The sequence below is a fragment of the Pteropus medius genome, unplaced genomic scaffold (genome assembly GCF_902729225.1).
Source record: "Pteropus medius unplaced genomic scaffold, Ma_sr-lr_union100, whole genome shotgun sequence".
NCBI classification, from domain to species: domain Eukaryota; kingdom Metazoa; phylum Chordata; class Mammalia; order Chiroptera; family Pteropodidae; genus Pteropus; species Pteropus medius.
In genome coordinates, this window is record NW_024353907.1 from 1,912,412 (window position 1) to 1,931,959 (window position 19,548).

At 37.0% G+C, this 19,548-nt stretch overlaps 1 protein-coding gene across 1 annotated transcript in view; it reads right to left on the minus strand.

The window, feature by feature from the left end:
• The window catches only part of NDP (norrin cystine knot growth factor NDP), a 32,029-nt gene that overhangs the window by 5,241 nt on the left and 7,240 nt on the right, over positions 1–19,548 (minus strand). Inside the window, exon 2 of the mRNA XM_039851554.1 lies at positions 9,017–9,404. Within this exon, the coding sequence (XP_039707488.1) occupies positions 9,017–9,190 (174 nt within the window). The 5' untranslated portion in view covers positions 9,191–9,404. The remainder of the gene's footprint in view (positions 1–9,016; positions 9,405–19,548) is intronic.

Sequence of the window (19,548 nt, forward strand, 5' to 3'; positions counted from 1 at the left end):
AGAGTCATTTAGGACAAATACTAACTCATTCTAACCATCCCCATTTCCAAAGGTAGATTACAATGATAATAAAGCTCGGGATGAAATCCAAAGGCTGTGTTCTTTATAAGTGGCTTTTAATGTGGCTTCAGAAAACAGACTCTTTTAAGAATCTGTTACAAACTACCAAAGTTACCCCCAGAACAATGGACATAGCACACACTCAATATTTTGCATACAGCTTAAGGGGTGAAGCAGAGGCTCACTTATTTATCTTATACATAAATCCTGGTAACCTAGGAGTGGCTGCCATGGGTAGGTAGGGTGGGCAGTTTGACTCATTAAGCTATTCATTAAGCACAGAGAGGGTGAGGGGAACCTGAGATTATTGATCCATATTTATGTGGAAGGTTTTGTTTGGTGAATTTCATATTAAGTGATGGAGAAAAAGTTGCCCTATAATTCCAGAACCAACAATAAGAACATAAAAAGTGGAATTATTCAAATAAAAGATTAAAAGGTACATACATATATGTATATACATGAAACCATTTGACATTTACTTCATGATATTTAAGGAATTAGCGGTTATTAAAAACTCACCAGCTGTTATCTCTGACATTATCCTTTAGGTCAGAATTAAACACCCAAGGATTAAAAGATGGAAATGACTTTCCAAAATGAAGAGAAGATGACTTTTGATAATTATAGATCACTAACATCATTACCTGAGAAGATGCTGGGATGAATCCAACAATCTCTTAGCAACCAACAAGAGAATATGAGATACTAGGAAACAACCAGCAGGGTTTGGCGAAGATAAGCTGAGCAAGACCTACTGATTTATTTTCTCTGAAAGATCACAGAAGCAGAGAGAAAATGGCAGCTGCTTTGATTTTATTAAAGCTTTGATTCTGCTCTCCACATTGATAGGTGAAACAGACATGATCTTAAATAGGTTTTGAGAGATTATGCCAGAGGTCAGTAGTACCTGGGCCAGTCTTTGGTGCCTACCCCATCCCTTTAATGAGAGAGGGAGTCCAAGGTCTTCCCCAGACCTTTCTCTGCACACCTACCAGTACACGGGAAGATCTCCTTGACATCTTACTTTGAAGTAGTGTTCAATTTATTCATCTCTAATTTAGATAATCTATTAGGTAGATTAAGCAGTTATTCAAAGAATCACCTCCCAAAGTGGAGTCTTTAGAGATCTAGTTTCAGTTTGGATGAATATGGCCGAACTGGGCCAACGGACTTAATGCAGAAGAGCAAAAACATGATGGTACATCATCCCCAAATGATATAGATACAGGTGAACCAAATGTAGACCTCAAATGACAAGGCAATCAGCGCTGTCTGTAAAATGACCAAGTTGGCAATATAGGGCCATTTGTAGAAGAACTATCATGATAGTGATTTCACTAAAAGTTTTCAGAGTCTCGATCTCCACCTTTGGCTCATTCTGAAAGATAAGAACTCCAGCACTGAAGATCCTGGCAATACCTTAAATGGGCCCCTCTTCCTCAGGAGCTAGAATTTCTGGGTAAGGAGAATGCACAGACATGTACAATAAACACCTTTAGTGGTTCCTGCCCGCCTGCCCCTCAGCCTTCAGAATAAAATCTAAAATCCTAAATCCTGAATCTAAGGCATTAAGATCCTTCATGATCTGGATTTCACATATCTTTCCAGTCTTTCTTACAGCTGTTCTCGTTTTCATCACCCACTCCCTATTCTGATCTAGCTTAATTACTTAGGAATCCATGGAACTATCCTGAATTTCCCTGCCTCTTCTCTTTGCTCATGTCTTTCCTCTCTTGGGAATGCCCTTTCTTCTTAGTTCTGCTTAATGAAATCCTAACTATCCTCCATTGTCAGATTCATATGCTTTCTCCTTGAAGAAGAGACTATGAAATAATATTGGGCCCTTGATGTTCTCAACACACACATGCAAATCCCCTCTGGGAGATTCCCAATATATAGATCTCATCGCAAAGCTGAAAATTATATTAAAGTCTGCTGTGCTTTGTGAATGTATGTTGGATAAGTAAAGTGAGGAGTCTGGAAGACAAGATCCATAAATGTCATTAAGAAATGGAAGGGATAAATATCTGCTCTCCAGATTCACTCTCGGTACTCCACATTTTAGTCTCTGGCATGCCTTGCTTGTGTTACAGATATAACGAACATTTTCTGACTTCTTCCAAAACAGAGTTTCTCAAATATATAATATGTATGTAAATAATCTGAGGAATCTTGTTAAAATGTAAAATGTGATTAAGTAGTTCTGAGTGAGGCTAGAGATTCTGAATTTTTCATAGGATTTTGGTTGATGGTACTGCTGGACTAACATCCACACTTTTACTAGCAAGGCTCTGGACCTGTTAAAGCCTAAGAGGCTCTGCTCCAGATGCATCACTAGATAGTGATAATTTAGCTAATAATAATAATGGCAGCAAAAATTTATCAAGCACTTACACCATTCAATCTCATTTAACCTTCATAACAATCCTATACTAAAGGTACTACATATTATTTCCTGTGCTATTACTACAGATAAGGCTTAAAGAGTTTAAATAACTTTTTCGAACTCACATATCTGGTAAAAGGCCGAGCTGGAATCAAACCCATGTCTGTCTAAAACCAAACCCCTGGTCTAAATCACTATAATATCCCACCTCTTCCTGATATAAGATGTTTTCCTGAGGCATGAGTCAACTCACACCTTCTCTAATCTACTTTGATCTGCCTCTGAGAGACCTAACCATATCGCAACCATACAAGTCTGACCTTTTTCTTATAGGCTTTTTGGGACACATTTTCATCACCTCCAAGGTTATGCAGAGATGAATCTTCTAAGAGCCATGGTAGTCCTAAATAATATCTCCTCCACTATCAAGACCTTCATTCAGCTCCATCCCCCAGTGATTTGGGGACTCCCAGGGACTCCGAGCAATTCACTGGACAGGACCACATACTCTCTAACTTCTAATCAATTCATCCTTCAGTTCGACAAACTTTTGACACCTTCAAACACCAGTTTGCCTGCCAAAACATGGTGGCCCCCAGTTTGTGGTTGATGTACATTCCTCATGTTTGGGTAACTGCACTTCAGTGCTCTTAATGGAGAGTTCCCACACTGCTCCATTATCAAATCAGGAAAATAGTTTCTTTTGTCAAAGTACCCACGTGGGATTCCATCATTAGACAATGGGTTCAACAGTTGGTTATTGCTCATAAGACCTCCTATTGACTTCTCACAGCCCAAGTGGGTGACAGATACATGTTATTTGCTTTGAGTCCAGTTTAACTTTTACTATCTTGTATTTCAGAAAAAAGTGCCCTTATGCTAGGAAGCTAGGCAAATCCTCCAGCAGCCCTTTTGTATCCCCCAACCTTGGAGTCACTTGGCTCCAGCTCAATGTGAAAGCCCATTTCTCCCAATAAGAAGCAGAACTACCAGATTCAGAGTGTTTGTTCAAGGATAGGCTCCTTCATGTTCTAATCTAATTTCTATGTGCTGAGGCTAAGAGTGATAAAAAGGTCCTTGGGGTATAATAAAAGAATAGTAAGGATGATGATACATAACATGTTTTGAACATTTACTAGGCTCTAGGCACTGTGCCAAGCCCTTCACATGCAACTTAATTCTTAATAAACATTTCAAAAGATAAACTCTCCCCATTTTACAAATTAAGAAATTAAAAGGCAGAAGATAAGTTACCAGCCTGAAGTCACATAGTTGTACAATGAAGGGCCAGGCTTATGAACCAAGACTGTCTGATTCCTGAGCCTTCTCTCCTAACAACGGCATTACACTGTTAATCCACGACAGTCAGCCTTTCAAGCTCTCAGGTTTCATAGTGTTATGACACTCAAGATGGTCATGGACAAGTTCAGGCTACATTGTGAGATCAAAGATTGTACTGCTCCTTCTGGTGAATCTGCCATAGTTTTTAGACAGTTATGTCTTTTCTGCGACACACAACTATCTTCTGAATGAGAAAAAAAAAAACCCAGGCACAGATGGTTTTCATCACCTTTGTTGAAAGACTCTTACCATCGCCAAAGTCATTTTCTTCTCCTGTTATGTTGAACTCCCATGAATTCCTGGCTCAGGCCATGACTGATTAGATGTCTCCATCAGTATCAGAATAAAGACACATCTCTCCATTCCTAGAACAGGGTTTGGACTATTTTACCCCAATTGAGTGAGAAACATATTTTGTCTTTTTTTCTCAGTAGTGAACATTGTGCATTTCTTATTCTATGGCATCCCTTGAAGCACTCCCTTTCTCCTCAGGAACAATATTTATCCACGTTTCTTCCATTCCTTTTCTCACCAACGCTCTCAACAAGTGACTGTTTAACTCATCTCTCAGATCAACCTATACTAGGCTGACAGCATCAGCAAAATTGCAACCAGAGGAATAAAGCAGGGTAGGGTGGTGGGGGAGTGAGATCTTTGATGGGATGAGTTGGAACTCTGAAAACTCCAACTGGAATCTGTTCACAATTCAAATAGACATAGGAGGCTTTTGCACACAGAACAATTCCTCTCTCCCCCATTTATTTGAAGCATTATAAGGGCCAAAATTTTGTCTTTTTTTTTTGTATTTTTGTGCCTCCAGTACCTACCACAGTGCCTGTACATAGTAGGCATTCAGTATACAATTGTCTTTCTTTTAAAAAAAAATTAAATCATATCTGCAACAACATGGATGAAACTTGAGGTTATTATGCTAAGTTAAATAAGTCAGAGAAAGACAAATATGGTATGATATCACTTATATGTGGAATCTAAAAAACAAAATAAATGAACAACAAAAAAAACAGAAACAAACTCATACATACAGAGATCATTTTTATGGTTGCCAAATGGGAGGGAGTTTGGGGGATGGATGATAAAAGGGAAGAGATTAAGAAGTACAAATTGGTCATTGCAAAATAATAACAGGGATGTAAAGTACAAAATATGGAATATTGTCAATAATATTGTAATAAGTATGTACAGTGTCTAATCACTATGTTGTACACCTGAAACTAATATAATATTGTATGTCAACTATAATTAAAAAATAAAAAATATATTTTAAAAATTAACTCATATCTCCTCATTAGTTAATTGTGTTATAAACTTAATATTCCTGACTCTCTCGTTTCTTCTACTGCACTATGAACTTCATGGGCAGCAGTAGGAGATGGCTTGGGGATCCTAACTGCTCCTTCCCAACATGAAGCTCAGTCCTTGGCATGCCAGGACCCTTTTCCTCTGGGATTGTCCCAGGATTTGTCCCCTGAACCCTCCTCTTCTATTGGCGCAGCCCCTGTGGCCCTTCAGAGTTCAGCCAACCATATGTCATGGTTTCATGCCCTTGGCCTGGGGCCACCATCTCCCACTCATCTTCCTCACCAGCTCACTATCCCAATCTCAGTTCCTGATAATCTCTCCTTGGCTTGAATCCAGAAGTCATCCAGCTCCAGTCCTTCTTTCCTCCATTCACCTGGGAGGGGAGGTCAGACAGCAAGATCTATTTCTCTTAAACTTTTATCCCCACTCTTAGCACCCAGCACAGCGGCTTACATTTTCTTTGTTCTTCTGCATGCTCCTCCCAACCCTGCCAAGTTTCTGTGTTCAACAAGAACCACAATGAGGTTCATTCTCCTAATCCTTTAAGGTTATAGGAGATCCCAATAGTTATTGAGATCGCAGTAGTGACTGAAATAGAAAAGTAAGTCTAAACACCTGTCCAGTTTATAACTTCATCATCAAGATCATAATATCATTTATTAATGTCTACTATATGCCAGCCACTGTGCTGGATGCTTTTCAAATATCATTGCCCATGCCTTTAGGTAGACAGCATTTTACATGGCAAGAAATTCACTCATTTGGCATGTGGAACTGGAATTGAAACCAGGTCTATCTCACTTCAAAGTCTAGAATGTCTCAGTTCTATTAAAGACACCCCAGATAGCTCGTTTCCATTAACCACCGACTTTTGCCTATTTGTTCTATAGCCTTTACTCACTTAGAAGTTCAGGAAAGATTGTAAATGAACCTGCCACTCCCGGAATCTTTTGTACCCAATCTGAGGAGGTCTCACCACTGAAAGCCACCAGACACATCCTAATTTGTGGCCACAATGACCTCCTTGGTGGACCCCTGTAGCTAGTCCTTTCTGCCTGACTCCACCTCAGCTCTTTCCTGAATTTTTAGAAGATGGACAACAGGCCCCTGGAGCTAGCCAGTTGTAAGTTTAGGGCTAGCGGGGAACAAGAAGTTTTATGGAAGGTTCCCAGGAAAACTTTCACTACTAGTTCTAATTCTAGAAAGATTATTGAGTAAAAAAAAATCATAATTTGCAGCAGATCAGAAGTTGAGCTTAGTTCCTGCTTTCTACTTGCATTCCTTCAATATGAAGATACAAATAGTTGAAAGATGAATACTCTGAAGCAGACGTTGCCATTCCTGGACTATATGACATGGAACAATCTACTTAATACTTCTTTCAGGTTTCATTTTTTCTTGCCAGTAAAATGGGAATGATGTCTCCTATCACAGGTTTGTTAGTATTGATTAGATTACATAGTATGAAGTTCCTGACACATATTAGATGTTCAAGCAAGTGCCCTCCCTTCCCTGAGCCTGGATCACAAACTCCCCTTCATCTGTCTTCTTAAGGCCATACACTGAATAAATGTAAGTCAGGAAGCATTAACAATTGAAAAGTAAACATTAGGCATGTTTCTAGTAAATAATAGCCTTTGAATATCATGTTGGGGGAAAATTTTTACAGAGAGGAAAAATCTACCTAGTCTCCTAGGGTAGATTTTTGTAAAAACTGTTGTCTGTTTTCTATATGGAAGTTAAATGCTTTATCACAAGTCTACAAAGACAAACAACTTTATTAAATGAGACCCATTAGAGAGAAGACCAGCCTGAGTCTGTGAAAGTTAAGAATTATGAAATAATTTAAAATTAAAAACAGTTTTTGTTTGGGGGTACATAAAGAAAATCAATTCAGGAAATGTCTGGGTAGTCTAGATTCTTCCAGGCATATTTTATGGCCAAGGAAGCACCATTTATGTAAAACTATTGCTATATTTGAGATAGTTTTGGATGTTTGAAAACTGGTCATTTTTTATGAAATTACAAATATTTCTCCTACTATCACAATTTTGTGCTATTTACCATGGCATTCTGGAAGAAACAGAAGTGAACAAGGATAGATTAAAGTGTATTTCCGGACTCATTCTCAAGCACTGTCAGTTTGTTGGGTTCGAGTTAATGACATCTCTTCTTTGACCTTCCCTTAACTAATGTTATAATTGCTAAGGCGTGCCTCCATCATTTCACATTTCACCAAATCTTTCCAGATTGTTTTTTTTTTTTTTTCATTTTTGGAGACACTCCTGTTTCTTTGTTCCTTCTTATTATCACATTGACACTTTCTTTGAAATAATTTTAATTCCTTTTTTCTAAAAGAATTATGATTATGGAAGACAACTCATCAGAGGAAGAAATCATCCATGGAATAAGAAACACTAAATCCTAGCTGGTAACAGTATCTTGAGGTGGGGGAGGAGAAGCTAATAATTGCTCCAGTCAATTTCTGAGCAATCACTGTTGTAAAATCACGTCCCACCTCTTTTTACCAGTTTGTTTTAGGTTTTATTCCCTAAGAAGGGATTGCAGTCTTGAAAAAAATTTAAGTTTATCTATTTACTTTTTGTTTATTTCTACAAGTACAAATAAGAGACAGAAAGTTTTTCTTAAGTACAAGCAAGACTTTGGGACAAACAAATATCTTTTGTGCTGTTTGGTAACATTTAACTCTCTGCTTGTCACAATCTTTCTCCTTAGGTCTATTTTTTCCCACAGTCATAGATCTTACTAATATAATGATTAAAATTATTTAACTTAAATTCTGATTCCCCAAAACTAAAACAAGCCATTATCATTGAGCTATAATCAGAGAAGTTAGGGAAATTTTAAAGACAGACAGAAGTTGTAATGTTTTTAAATGGAGGGTAGAGAGATTAACTTATATGGTCTTAATTCTAATGATTGATATTACAAAAAGTTCTTAATTATACTGGTAACTTAAAAAATACTTGCCACATGAGAATGTTTAAGTGATTTTTAGTCTCAGGACTAAAAATGAAAATCTCTACAGTTGGCCTAAACAAATTTTTATTTACCAAATGTGAGCAAATTCCACTCATATGACTGTTTGGGGGCAGTGACAGTCATGAGAATTCTAATTCTGAGTCTGTTCTTCCCTACTATGTGCTTCCCTTCTGGTGGCTCATGTGTCTGGCCACTCTTGGTGGTCTTTGAAGCATGATATTGTTTCCTACATCTTGTGCCAAAACTGAGACATCACTTGCATAGAGTGCCTGTGCAAAAACACATACAACCTATTCCAAACAAGAATGACATGCGTAAATAAAGTAAAATGACAAATGACCAAATTACCATTTATCTTTTGAAATAATTTTAACATAAACATGGAAGGTGAAGAAAGCTTGGACCGTAAAGCCAATGACCAAGTATTTCATCAGGAAACTCTTTGAGGAACCCCTCAAGGAATACGTTTCACTGTTCAATCATATTTCTTGACTCCCCTTCCTTTTTATTGCTGGTGGAGGTAGAAGGTATTATGATAACTTATAGACTCCATGATTTTTTCTTGAAAAGAATACTACCGGTCACAAATTTCACAGCCAAAGATGAAACACACCCCTCAACCTTGTGTTTAGCAATGATTTTATTGTGAGAACTTTCCATCCTTTCCTATTGACCTTGAGCAGCCTGAAAAGAGAGAAGCTGGCTGTGTGTGCACACGGTCAATTAGTCAGCTTTACTGACAAAACTGCAAAGTATGATGGGAAACCCTAAAAGCATGACTCTCTCACAAGCCCTGTGGGCCAACCTTATAGTTCGGGTTTGAGCTATCATCATAGTTATCCATCTCCTGGCTTCTCTCCTGTTTCTGGAAGTAATGCTACCTCACAGAAATCTTGATCTTACCTTTGAGCTACACTTGTACAATGGATGACTGATAGAATCGACATAGTGGTGCCTCATGCAGCGTCGAGGGTCCGAGTCCATCATGAACGAGCTGTCTGTTTTGCTGTCTGTATCTCCCATTAGCGCCAGCAGGGAGAGTACAGTAAAGGATGCAGCTAGTACATGATTTCTCATTGTTGTAAAAAAAAAAAAAAAATACTTCCTAAGATGAACAGTAGAGGGAGGCAGAGGACTAAAATTTGAACGCCTTCACTTCCTAGGATCCAGTTCCTTTCAAAGAAAGGGCAGGATCTGGCTGAAGCTTTCTGGTTGTCATTGTCCTTTGTATGCCGGAGTTTTGTCTTACTCTTTGCACTTGCAATCCATCACCACTGTATCTGCTGCACAGCTGCAATAAAAACAGAAATTATTTTCCCCAGAAACATTTACTTAGAAAAACTAATGGAACCCAGGAGATATTGAGTAGAATTTGTCCATGTCATTTTGAGTAGAGAATATTGGTTTCTAGAGTGCCATTAGCATAAACTATCATCCATTCCAACCCTTCCCCCATAGATTATGCTACATATTTATAACCATTTGGAGGTGGAAACAGTGGTTTAATGGAAGCATGTGTTGACTTTAATTGTTGAAGTCCATGTTCCTAAGAACAAGAATAGTTTGAACTCATGGTAAAGATTAAACATGTGGTTCTGGCCAAAGCAAAACTGAATTGGGTGGTCTTATCCTTATCCCTGGATAGCGAGGTCTATTTAGTTTTTCAGTAAGCCTTGGTGTCAACGTCAGCTTACAGGGATAGAGAAGAGAAAGGTCAACATTAATGAACGCAGGCCACATCCCAAGGGAAGAAAGTACATTTTTCCATTTCCAAGTCCATACCCACACACCCACCTAATTTTCCACTTCTGTGCTCTGGGCTCATCCTGTTTTTGTTTTAAGCCCCATGCCACCCAGCATCAATGACAAACTGTATCTGAAATACAATTATGTTAACCGGCCTTCAGTGTGGTTAAGGCAATATGTGTATTTGCCAACACAGTCATGCATGTCTGCAGTCTTTGTAGCCTGAACACATGTATAATTTGAAAAAGTAAGTGGTCGTTGGAGCAGAGACTTACTATTAACATGGAATCACATTATACTAGTTTTCATGAAATTTGCTTTGTTCTTTTAACCATATACTTCTTGGACAAAGGACTGGGGTCCAGAGAGCTCCTCAGATCACTTCACTAAGCCCGTAGGCATGGCCAACACTGATGTTTTTTATCACAACAGAAGACAGAGAGTATAAAAAATATTTTCAAACATTTAGGAAAATTGGAGAGAATCTGATATTACATCCAAAACAAAAGGAACATAATTAAAGCTTCAGAAAAACTTTCAAAGGTAGTTCAAATAAAAGTTTGATTTTTGCTCACAATACAACATTTTTTTAAAAACTTCCTACTTATGGAAAGTCTGAATAAACAGGACAAAATATTGATAAGATCAAGATTAGAAGTTCAAGCCCATGTAAGTCAGTTTTGTTCTAACAGAGTGGCCCCAGACCCAGTTAGCTTCAGTTAACTGTCTTACAATTGTGGGGCAGGGAATCCCAAGTGGGAGAGAATTTGTGACATGGGGCTATTTCAGAGTACAGAATCCTTGGCAATGGCAAAACCTCAGCATGTGTGTTTGAGGGAAGTCCTATAAATTGCAGGAAGGACAGAGACCAATAATGAAAGGACCTACCTAAACTCTAACACTGCCATTAATTAGCTGGAGGAACTTGCACAGGTCATTTAAACTGTTCTAGCCTGAGTTTCCTCATCTGTAGAGTAAGGGAGTTGGAAAATATGGCATCTGCAGTTCCTTCTTGCTCTAAAATGCCACTGCCTGATATTTACAAATTTAGTTACCACCATCTCCATATGCAGAACATAATCTTAAAGCTAAGGAGAACATCTTTTCATACATCTTTGCTTCACTTTTATGTGCATGCCAATGGCAACATCTCATTAAAATTTATCAAACCTGAGCCTAAAGCTCCAAATTGGCAAAGAATGCAGAAAAGCATTTTTAAATTTCTTTTCAGCTGTATATTCTAGGTTTTCCTATGCACATTACACTGAAACTCACCAAGTTCAAAGGGCCAGTGCTTTTGGGGGTTCCGTGTTCAGAGGCTGCAATATTACTGACCATTTCCTAAGTTTTAATATGACTATATTATCCCAAGTGGTTATCTATCTTTTTGAAGCCTTAATTAGTCTCAGAAAAAGAATTTATTAAATTTCTCTTTTCATCACTCCGGTCTACAGATATTTCCCCAGGAGTAAATGGCAAAGGGAGAAAGAGAAAAGCAGACATTCCAGTACTGGCCCTCCCTCTCCACTGCCAGCAACTTCTCTTCAGAGGTATGGCCAGGAACTATAGTTGAAGAAACAACTCAAATGAAAGAAAAACATGTAGAGCATAAAGGTAAAAAACAAGCAGTAATATCAATAACAAAACCCTATTTATGTGTATGGATTGTTATATTTGCTGGCCTTTGCATTTTCTCCACAGGAAAGCAAATATAAAAATATAAAAAGCCCTTAAACATAGAAGATAGGCACTCTCACTCATCTAAGAGAAATGTAAATTCAAGTTCTTTGAGATTGTGTTCAATCACTCAGATCTAAAAAGATTCCAAAGTCTGATCATGCTCTCTCTTGGCAAGGCTGTGTGTGGGAAACAGACCCATTTTGGAGACCGTGCAGTACAAATTGGTACAAATTCTGTAGAGGCCAATTTGGTAATATCTATTAAAATTGCAAATGTATATAACTTAGACCCAACAATTCCACTTCTAGGGATTATCCTATATGTGGGATTATGCAAGAGTATGGTATTCACTATAGCACTGGTTGTCATAGCATAACATAAAGCACAAAATATCCATCAGTAGGGGACAGGTTAAATATTTTATATAACATTCATACAATGAAATACTATTCAACTATATAAAGAAGAATTCAGAAATTCTAAAGTTTTGTGTTCTTAAAACAAGTAGGAATAAGAATATATATTTGTATCTATTTGTATTTACATGGAGAAACTCTGGAAGGATACCCAAGAAACTCTAGAATTAGTTACCTGTAAGGGTTGGAGGACAGGCATGGGAGAAAAACTTTTCATTGTTTATTTTATTTTTTATATTTTTGAACTTGTGAATGTATACCTATCCAAAATTTCATTAAAAAAAAACCAATACTTTCTCTTTTTAAAGCTTGGTTTAAAAACACTAATTAAGTTAATAGATGTTTAATTTCTGTGCCAGTTCAAGTATTTTAATAGTATTATATTTTTATTTCTTATAAATATGGGAAGACATGTTAGTCTCAGTCAAATATTCTTCCAGGTGGACTTCTTGTACACTACTATCACTTAGTACCAATGTCCAGAATTGTAAATGCAGTTAATTTTTTCTCTGAAAGGTGTAGTAAAAAATATTTTTGCCAGCAAATATTATAAAGTTTATACTGATAAAGCGCAACAAACTAACAAGACAAACAAACAAAAACTCATAGATGCAGACAACAGTATAGTGGTTTCCAGAAGGAAAGAGGGGTAGAGAGATAGAAAAGGGTAAAGGGAGTCAGATATATGGTGACAAAAAGAGATTATCAGACTTTGGGTGGTGAATACACAATGCAATATACAGATGACATATTATAGAATCGTACACTTGAAACCTATATAATTTTATTAACTGATGTCATCTCAATAAACTTGATTTTAAAATGATAACCATAAAAAAAGAGGTACTTAATGTCACACAAAATGTAACTTTATTACCTGATTTTCTCTTTAAAGATAATAAGCTAAACCTGGAAGTAGTAATAAAGATAAAGTATAAAAGAATAACAGAGCAAATGTTGCTTCACCACTAATAAGATAGAGATTTTTTATTTCAACACATTCATACAACATGATACTATTTGTTCAGTTTTTATATTGAACTCTGAAATAAGAATGCAAGCAATGACATAAATATGCCACAAAACTAACAGAACCTCAAAACATAAAGGTAAAATTCTTGCAATGTGACATTGAAATTTTTTCCTTGAGTGTTCAAATTGAATAATTCAACGCTGTTGAAGAAGAAATAAACAATTATGTGTAATTATATGCCAACAAACTGTACAATCTGGAAGAAATGAATAAATTCCTAGAAACATACAATCATCCAAGACTGAATAAAGAAGAAACAGAAAATCAAAACATACCAATTACTACTAACGAAATTGAATCAGTAATCAAAAACCTCCCAACAAACAAAAGTCCTGGTCTGGATGGCTTTATAGGAGAATTTATCAAACATTCAAAGAAGAATTAACACATATTCTTCTCAAACTATCAGAAAAATTCAAGAGGTGAGAAAGCTCCCTAATTCTTTTTATGAGGTCACCATTATTCTGATTTCAAAACCATACAAAGACATTACAAAAAAGGAAACTATAGGCCAATATCCTGGATAAATATAGATGAAAAAATCTTCAACAAAATATTAGCAAGCCAAATTCAGCAATATATTAAAAAGATCATACAACATGATCAAGCAGAATTTATCCCTGGGAAGCAAGGCTGGTTTAATATTTACAAATCAAATAATGTGATGCATCACATTAACAAACTGAAAGATGAAAATCACATGATCATATCAATAGATGCAGAAAAAGTGTTTGAGAGAAGTTAGCATCCTTTTATGATAAAAACTTTCAGCAAAATGGGCATAGAGGAAGCATATCTCAATAAAATAAAGGTCATATATGACAAACCCACAGATAACATCATACTCAATGGGAAAAAGCTAAAAGCATTTTTCCTTAAGATCATGCACAAGACGAGGATGCCCATTTTCATCATCTTTGGTCAACATAGTATTAGATGTCCTAACCACAACAATCAGATAAGAAAAAGAAATAAAAGGCATCTAAATTAGAAAGGAAAAAGTAAAACTGTCATTATTTGCAGATGATATATACTATATAGAGAGTACCCTAAAGAGTCCACTAAGAATTGTTAAAACTGATCAATAAATTTAGTAAAGTAGCAGGATACAAAATTAATACTCAGAAATTGGTCGCATTTTTATATACCAATAATGAACTTTCAAAAAAAGAAATTAAGAAAACAATCCCATTTACAGTTGCATCAAAAAAAAAAGCCTGAGAATAAATGTAACCATGGAGGTAAAAGACCTGTTCCTGTGTCTCCTTTCAACAAGACACTGAAGAAAAACCTGAAGAAAACACAACTAAATGGAAGCACATACCATGCTCCTAGACAGAAAAAGTTAATATCATTAAAATGTCCATACTACTCAAAGCAATTTACAGATTCAATGCAATCCCTATCAAAATACCAATGGCATTTTTCAGAGAACTAGAATAAATAATCCAAAAATTTATATGGAACCATAAAAGACCCCAAATAGCAATAACAATCTTGAGAAAGAACAAAGTTGGAGGTATCATGCTACCTGATATCAAACTATATTACATGTCTACAGTAATCACAACAGCATGGTACTGACATGAAAACGGACACAAAGATCAATGGAACAGAATAGATAGCCCAGAAATAAATTCACACCTATATAGTCATTTAATCTCTAACAAAGGAGGCAAGAATATACAATGGGGTAAAGACTACCTATTCAATAAGTGATGTTGGGAAAACTGAACAGATACATGCAAAAAAATGAAATTAGACCACCTTCTTACACAATATACAAGAACATCTCAAAATGGATTAAACACTTAAATGTAAGACCTGAAACCATAAAACTCCTAGAAGAAAACATAGGCAGCAAACTCTCTGACATTGCTTTTAGTAATATTTTTCCTGATATGTTGCCTCAGGCAAGGGAAACAAAATTAAAAATTAAAAAATGGAACTACATAAAACTAAAAAGTTTTTGCATAATAAAGGAGACCATCAACAAGAAGAAAAGACAACTTACTGAATGTGAGAAGATATTTGCCAATGATATATCTGATAAGGGGTTAATGTCCAAAATTTACAAAGAACTCATACAACTCAACACCAAAATAAACAAACAATCCAATTAATAAATAGGCAGAGGACCAGAATAGACATTTCTCCAAAAACGACACACAGATAAAAATGTGAAAAGATGTTCAGAATCACTAAGTATCAGAGAAATGCAAATTAAAACCACAATGAGATATCTCCTCACATCTGTCAGAATAAATCAACAAACAACAAATGTTGGTGAGGATGTGAAGAAAGGAGCACCCTTGTGTACAGGATTGGAAACTGGTACAGTTACTATGGAAAACAGTATGGAAGTTTCTCAAAAAACTAAAAAGAGAAGTACCTTATGACCCAGCAATACTGCTTCTGGGTATTTTTTCAAAAAAATCCAAAACATTAAATTGAAAAGATATATGCACCCCTACTTTCACTGCAGTGCTATTTATAATAACCAAGATATGTAAACAACCTAAGTGCCCATCAATAGACAATTGGATAAAGAAGAAGTAGTACAGATATACAATGGAATGTTATTCAGCCATTAAAAAAATGAAATTTTTCCATTTGCAACAACATGGATTGACCTAGAGGTTATTATGCTGAGTGAAATAAGTCAGACAGAGAAAGATAAATACCATATGATTTTACTTACATGTGGAATATAAAGAACAAAATAAACAACAACAAAAAAAAACAGAAAAAGACTCATAGATATGGAGAACAAACTGACGGGAGGAGGGTTCAGGTTTGGGTGAAAAAGATGAAGGGATTAAGAAATACGAATTGGTAGTTATGAAATAATCGTGGAGATGTGGAGTATAGCATAGGGAATATATAGTCAGCTAATGTAATAACTATGTATAGTGCCAGGTGGGTACGAGACTAATTGAGGGGATCATTTTATAAATTATATAATTTACCAAGTGAATTACACTATGCTGTACACTTGAAACTAATATAAAATAATACGGAATGTAAACTCTAATTGAAAAATAAAAATTAAAAAAAGAAGAAATAAACATAATGCTCAAGAAAAGAGTGACATTAAGTTGAGTTGTCCTAACATTGTGTTAATTGGAGCATGCATAGGAGAGAATGTGCAGTGTGCCTAGGGCAGTGCTCACAAAGAGGAAAATCAAGGCTGAAGAAAATTTACATCTCTTGAGATCTCAGCTTTATAGCAGCCTAGAGGTATCTGTGTCTGTTTGTCTTGTAGGAGTATCTGTTATTTTTCTCAAATTAAATTAATTCCAATTTGCTTTCATTTTTTAAAACCGTAATGCGTAAAATTAAATGTTGCCTATCAACAGGCCAAATGATGAACTGAATGAGAGAATGACTCTCTTGCTGAACTCAGTAGCCCCTGAGATGCTCTGTGCTCGGGGTACAGTCTCTGAAACATGGACTTGGCCAGTGTACAGAGCCCACATATAATAGTGCCAATGTAGAGCCTCTGTCAGCAGGAGAGGCATGTAGGATGGCGTGCCCAACTTCGGAGCTACCCTCAAAACGATACCAGTGGAAAAGAACAACTGGAGCCCAGATTTTCCCACCTGTCATCCTCAACGAAATAATATAGCAGAGCTTACAGTGAGCCCAGCTTCCTGGGTGAGAGATGGTGTTGTGTCCACAGATCAGCTCACTCTTGGGCTGACCTTCTGCCTGGCAGAGGGTAAAGTGCTGGTTTCATGAAAAGTTATTCCAGCAACAGGCTAAGACAAGTGGCACGTACCAAGAATTCCCTTGCCATGCAAGGGAAGGTAGTGCTCCCATATCTTATTTCCCCTTGGACTGTTTTCAGTACTAATATATGCAGATATTGCTTCCTGTGCCTTATTTCAACAAGTATTTATTTAATACATATTCGTTGAGCACCTACTATGTATCTCTTTTGCTCTAGGAGATAAGAGTTAAAGATCAGGGAGAAAAATAGGTCCTATTCTAATTCCCACCTCCAGCTCACTGCATCCACCAGCAAAGAGTCTTGGCTTGCTGTTTTCCTGGGTCATTTTTTGGACACATTGATAAATTCCCTTAACATCTAATTTGTATCCAACATGCATTGCATCATTTCTAAGAAGATCAAGTTAAGCAGATAAAATATAATGATTCTGGAATGGTGTCAGTGTAACAGGCAGAATTATTTGATATTTACTATAATTTAAAACAATCCTATCAGCCATGAGTAAGGTAAAGATGGCAGAACACAGAGCTTCTCTCAAAGGAATTGCCAAAAAAAAAAAAAAATCTAAGATTTAAGTGCAGAAGAAAGTTTGCCACTAGAAAACACTTCATACCAGGGTTAGAAAAGCAAGACTTGAGGTCTAATCAGAGAGTGTGAAGTGCTAAGTGACCCCTTCCCAGGAACTCAAAGAATTCCAATTGGATCTAATCAACTAGATGCCTTGGGGAATAAGCCAGATGCCTCTTTCCAAGGCACTTAATTTATAAACTGTAGACAGCATGTTGGATTTTATAAAGCATCCTGTGTGCTCAGTGAATGGGTTTTTGATATTATTCCTATCTGACAGTCCATCAGTAGCAGCCAAGAAGCCAAACTTGGGCTGACGCAGAGGCAGTGATACTGACCACAAATGGTGCCAGGCCTCCAGCCTGCCAGCTCCAGGTGTCTCCAAGGATGGGGAGCCACAAGGTCAGTAGGGAGGGAAGAGCACCTGCCCCTGTCATCTCATAGTGTCTACACTACAATCGGAGATGGAGAAACATGTGAGGCAGTGCCTGCCTCCATTGTTCCACCTTAAGAGACAGAAGATGACATCCTTGTGGTTAAACAGCAGTCCTCCAGTTTAGGATAGGACTCTGTGTTCTCTCAACTTGCATTACTAGCCAAGCATGAACAAACTCAGCAGTGGTGGTGATGGAGAAAGAAAAGAGATGGGAAAAGCAAAAGAAAAGGAGAAATATAGCTCAAGAAAGAAGCAATAAATCACAATCTTGGAATAAATATGGGTACAAAAGAGAAAGACTGGGACTATAAGTCATTTCTGGGGATGGGCCAACTCTCTCTCTCTCTCTTGTGTGTGTGTGTGTGTGTGTGTGTCCTTGAATTAAATAAATTTACTGTCAGAGGAAGGACTAGTGTGGGAGGACTCAACCTTGAGACTAGCTGAAACTTAAAATTCTGATTTTAAGGAAATCCAGAGGAGCCTCTCACTGTTATCCAAACTCCCACTTACCTATTGCTTTCATCTCTTCCTCTCTAAACTTATTTCTAGCCTATGTTGTTAGTTTCCCATGCCGCAGAGTTTCGCACATTTGTCAGAAATATTGGATAACTATTCTACTACATTCTGAAACCTAATGAGCATTTTATTATTGCCTGATCTGGTAGAAGGAAGGTTGCTCTGAGGAGCCTCAAGCTCTGAGTTCTACCTTCCCATCATTGGCTGTGCAATCTTGAACAAGCCACTTGCTTTCTCTAGAATTCAGTTTCCTCATCTACAAAATGAATTGATTGGTCTAGATGCTTGTATGGTTCTATCCATTTCTAACATTCTCTAACTATATACAAGCTTCTCAAAGTACAGCACCTGCTTTAAGGCTACATAGTCTCCAAAGCAATCCTATAGAAAGAGTTCCTTCCTTACTCAACAAGTTAATGATTGTGAAAAAGTCCAAACAAGTTCTAATGTGGTGCCCGAGGCAACATCGAAGGTCAAGGTATAAGAATTAGCCCCTTGATGAGGCCATATTAGTGTCCTGAAATAACAATAGACATTAACAGCCAATATGGTTTATAAATTAATAGCATGTTTTTAATAATAGCAAGCAGTTAGTGAGGATATTTCACCAGTTCCTGTTTCTCTTAAAGCTGTCTTAAAATTTGTAGTGTTTCCACCACCACCCCTCCCGCCTCGACCCCGGTCTCTACCAAATTGAGAGAGAAGAAAGGGAAATCATAGTCAATCATGCTAGAATTAAACTTATTTCATGTGATGATGATATAGGCCAAGTTCAACCCTCCTGCATCTTTCCTATGAATGACTCTTATTCCTATAGTGAGCTTGAGCCACAGATCCTCATACCCTAATGGGTCCATCTGTGATGCTCTGGTTCAGGATAGAAGAAGAAAATTGGCTAGAAGAGTTGTCTTCTATGCAGATGTAGAATGAATAAGGTCTTAGTGGTCAAGAGCAAGGCATTCTCCTAGGTAAAGCATCTGTGGAACATTTGTGCTAGGAGGGGTACATTCCTGAAACCCTGGGTTGGAACTTGGATCTAAAAGAGTTGCTAATTATGTATGGCTCTTGGATCCTGTGCTGGGCCTCTGTGGGCTTTTATAGTTTCTATGGAAAGACTCTTTCTGAGTTTTTAACAGTCGACATAACTAACTGACTTTTAGAATATAAACCTTGCATAAATTGGAAATGACCAGGTCTGATGATCCATATGTCAAAAAGCACAATACAGTTCAAGCCTTTTCCTCCAGCAGATTTGATTATTTCTTTAAATCTAGCAAGCTCACTAAAAGCTGTGACTGATATGGTGAT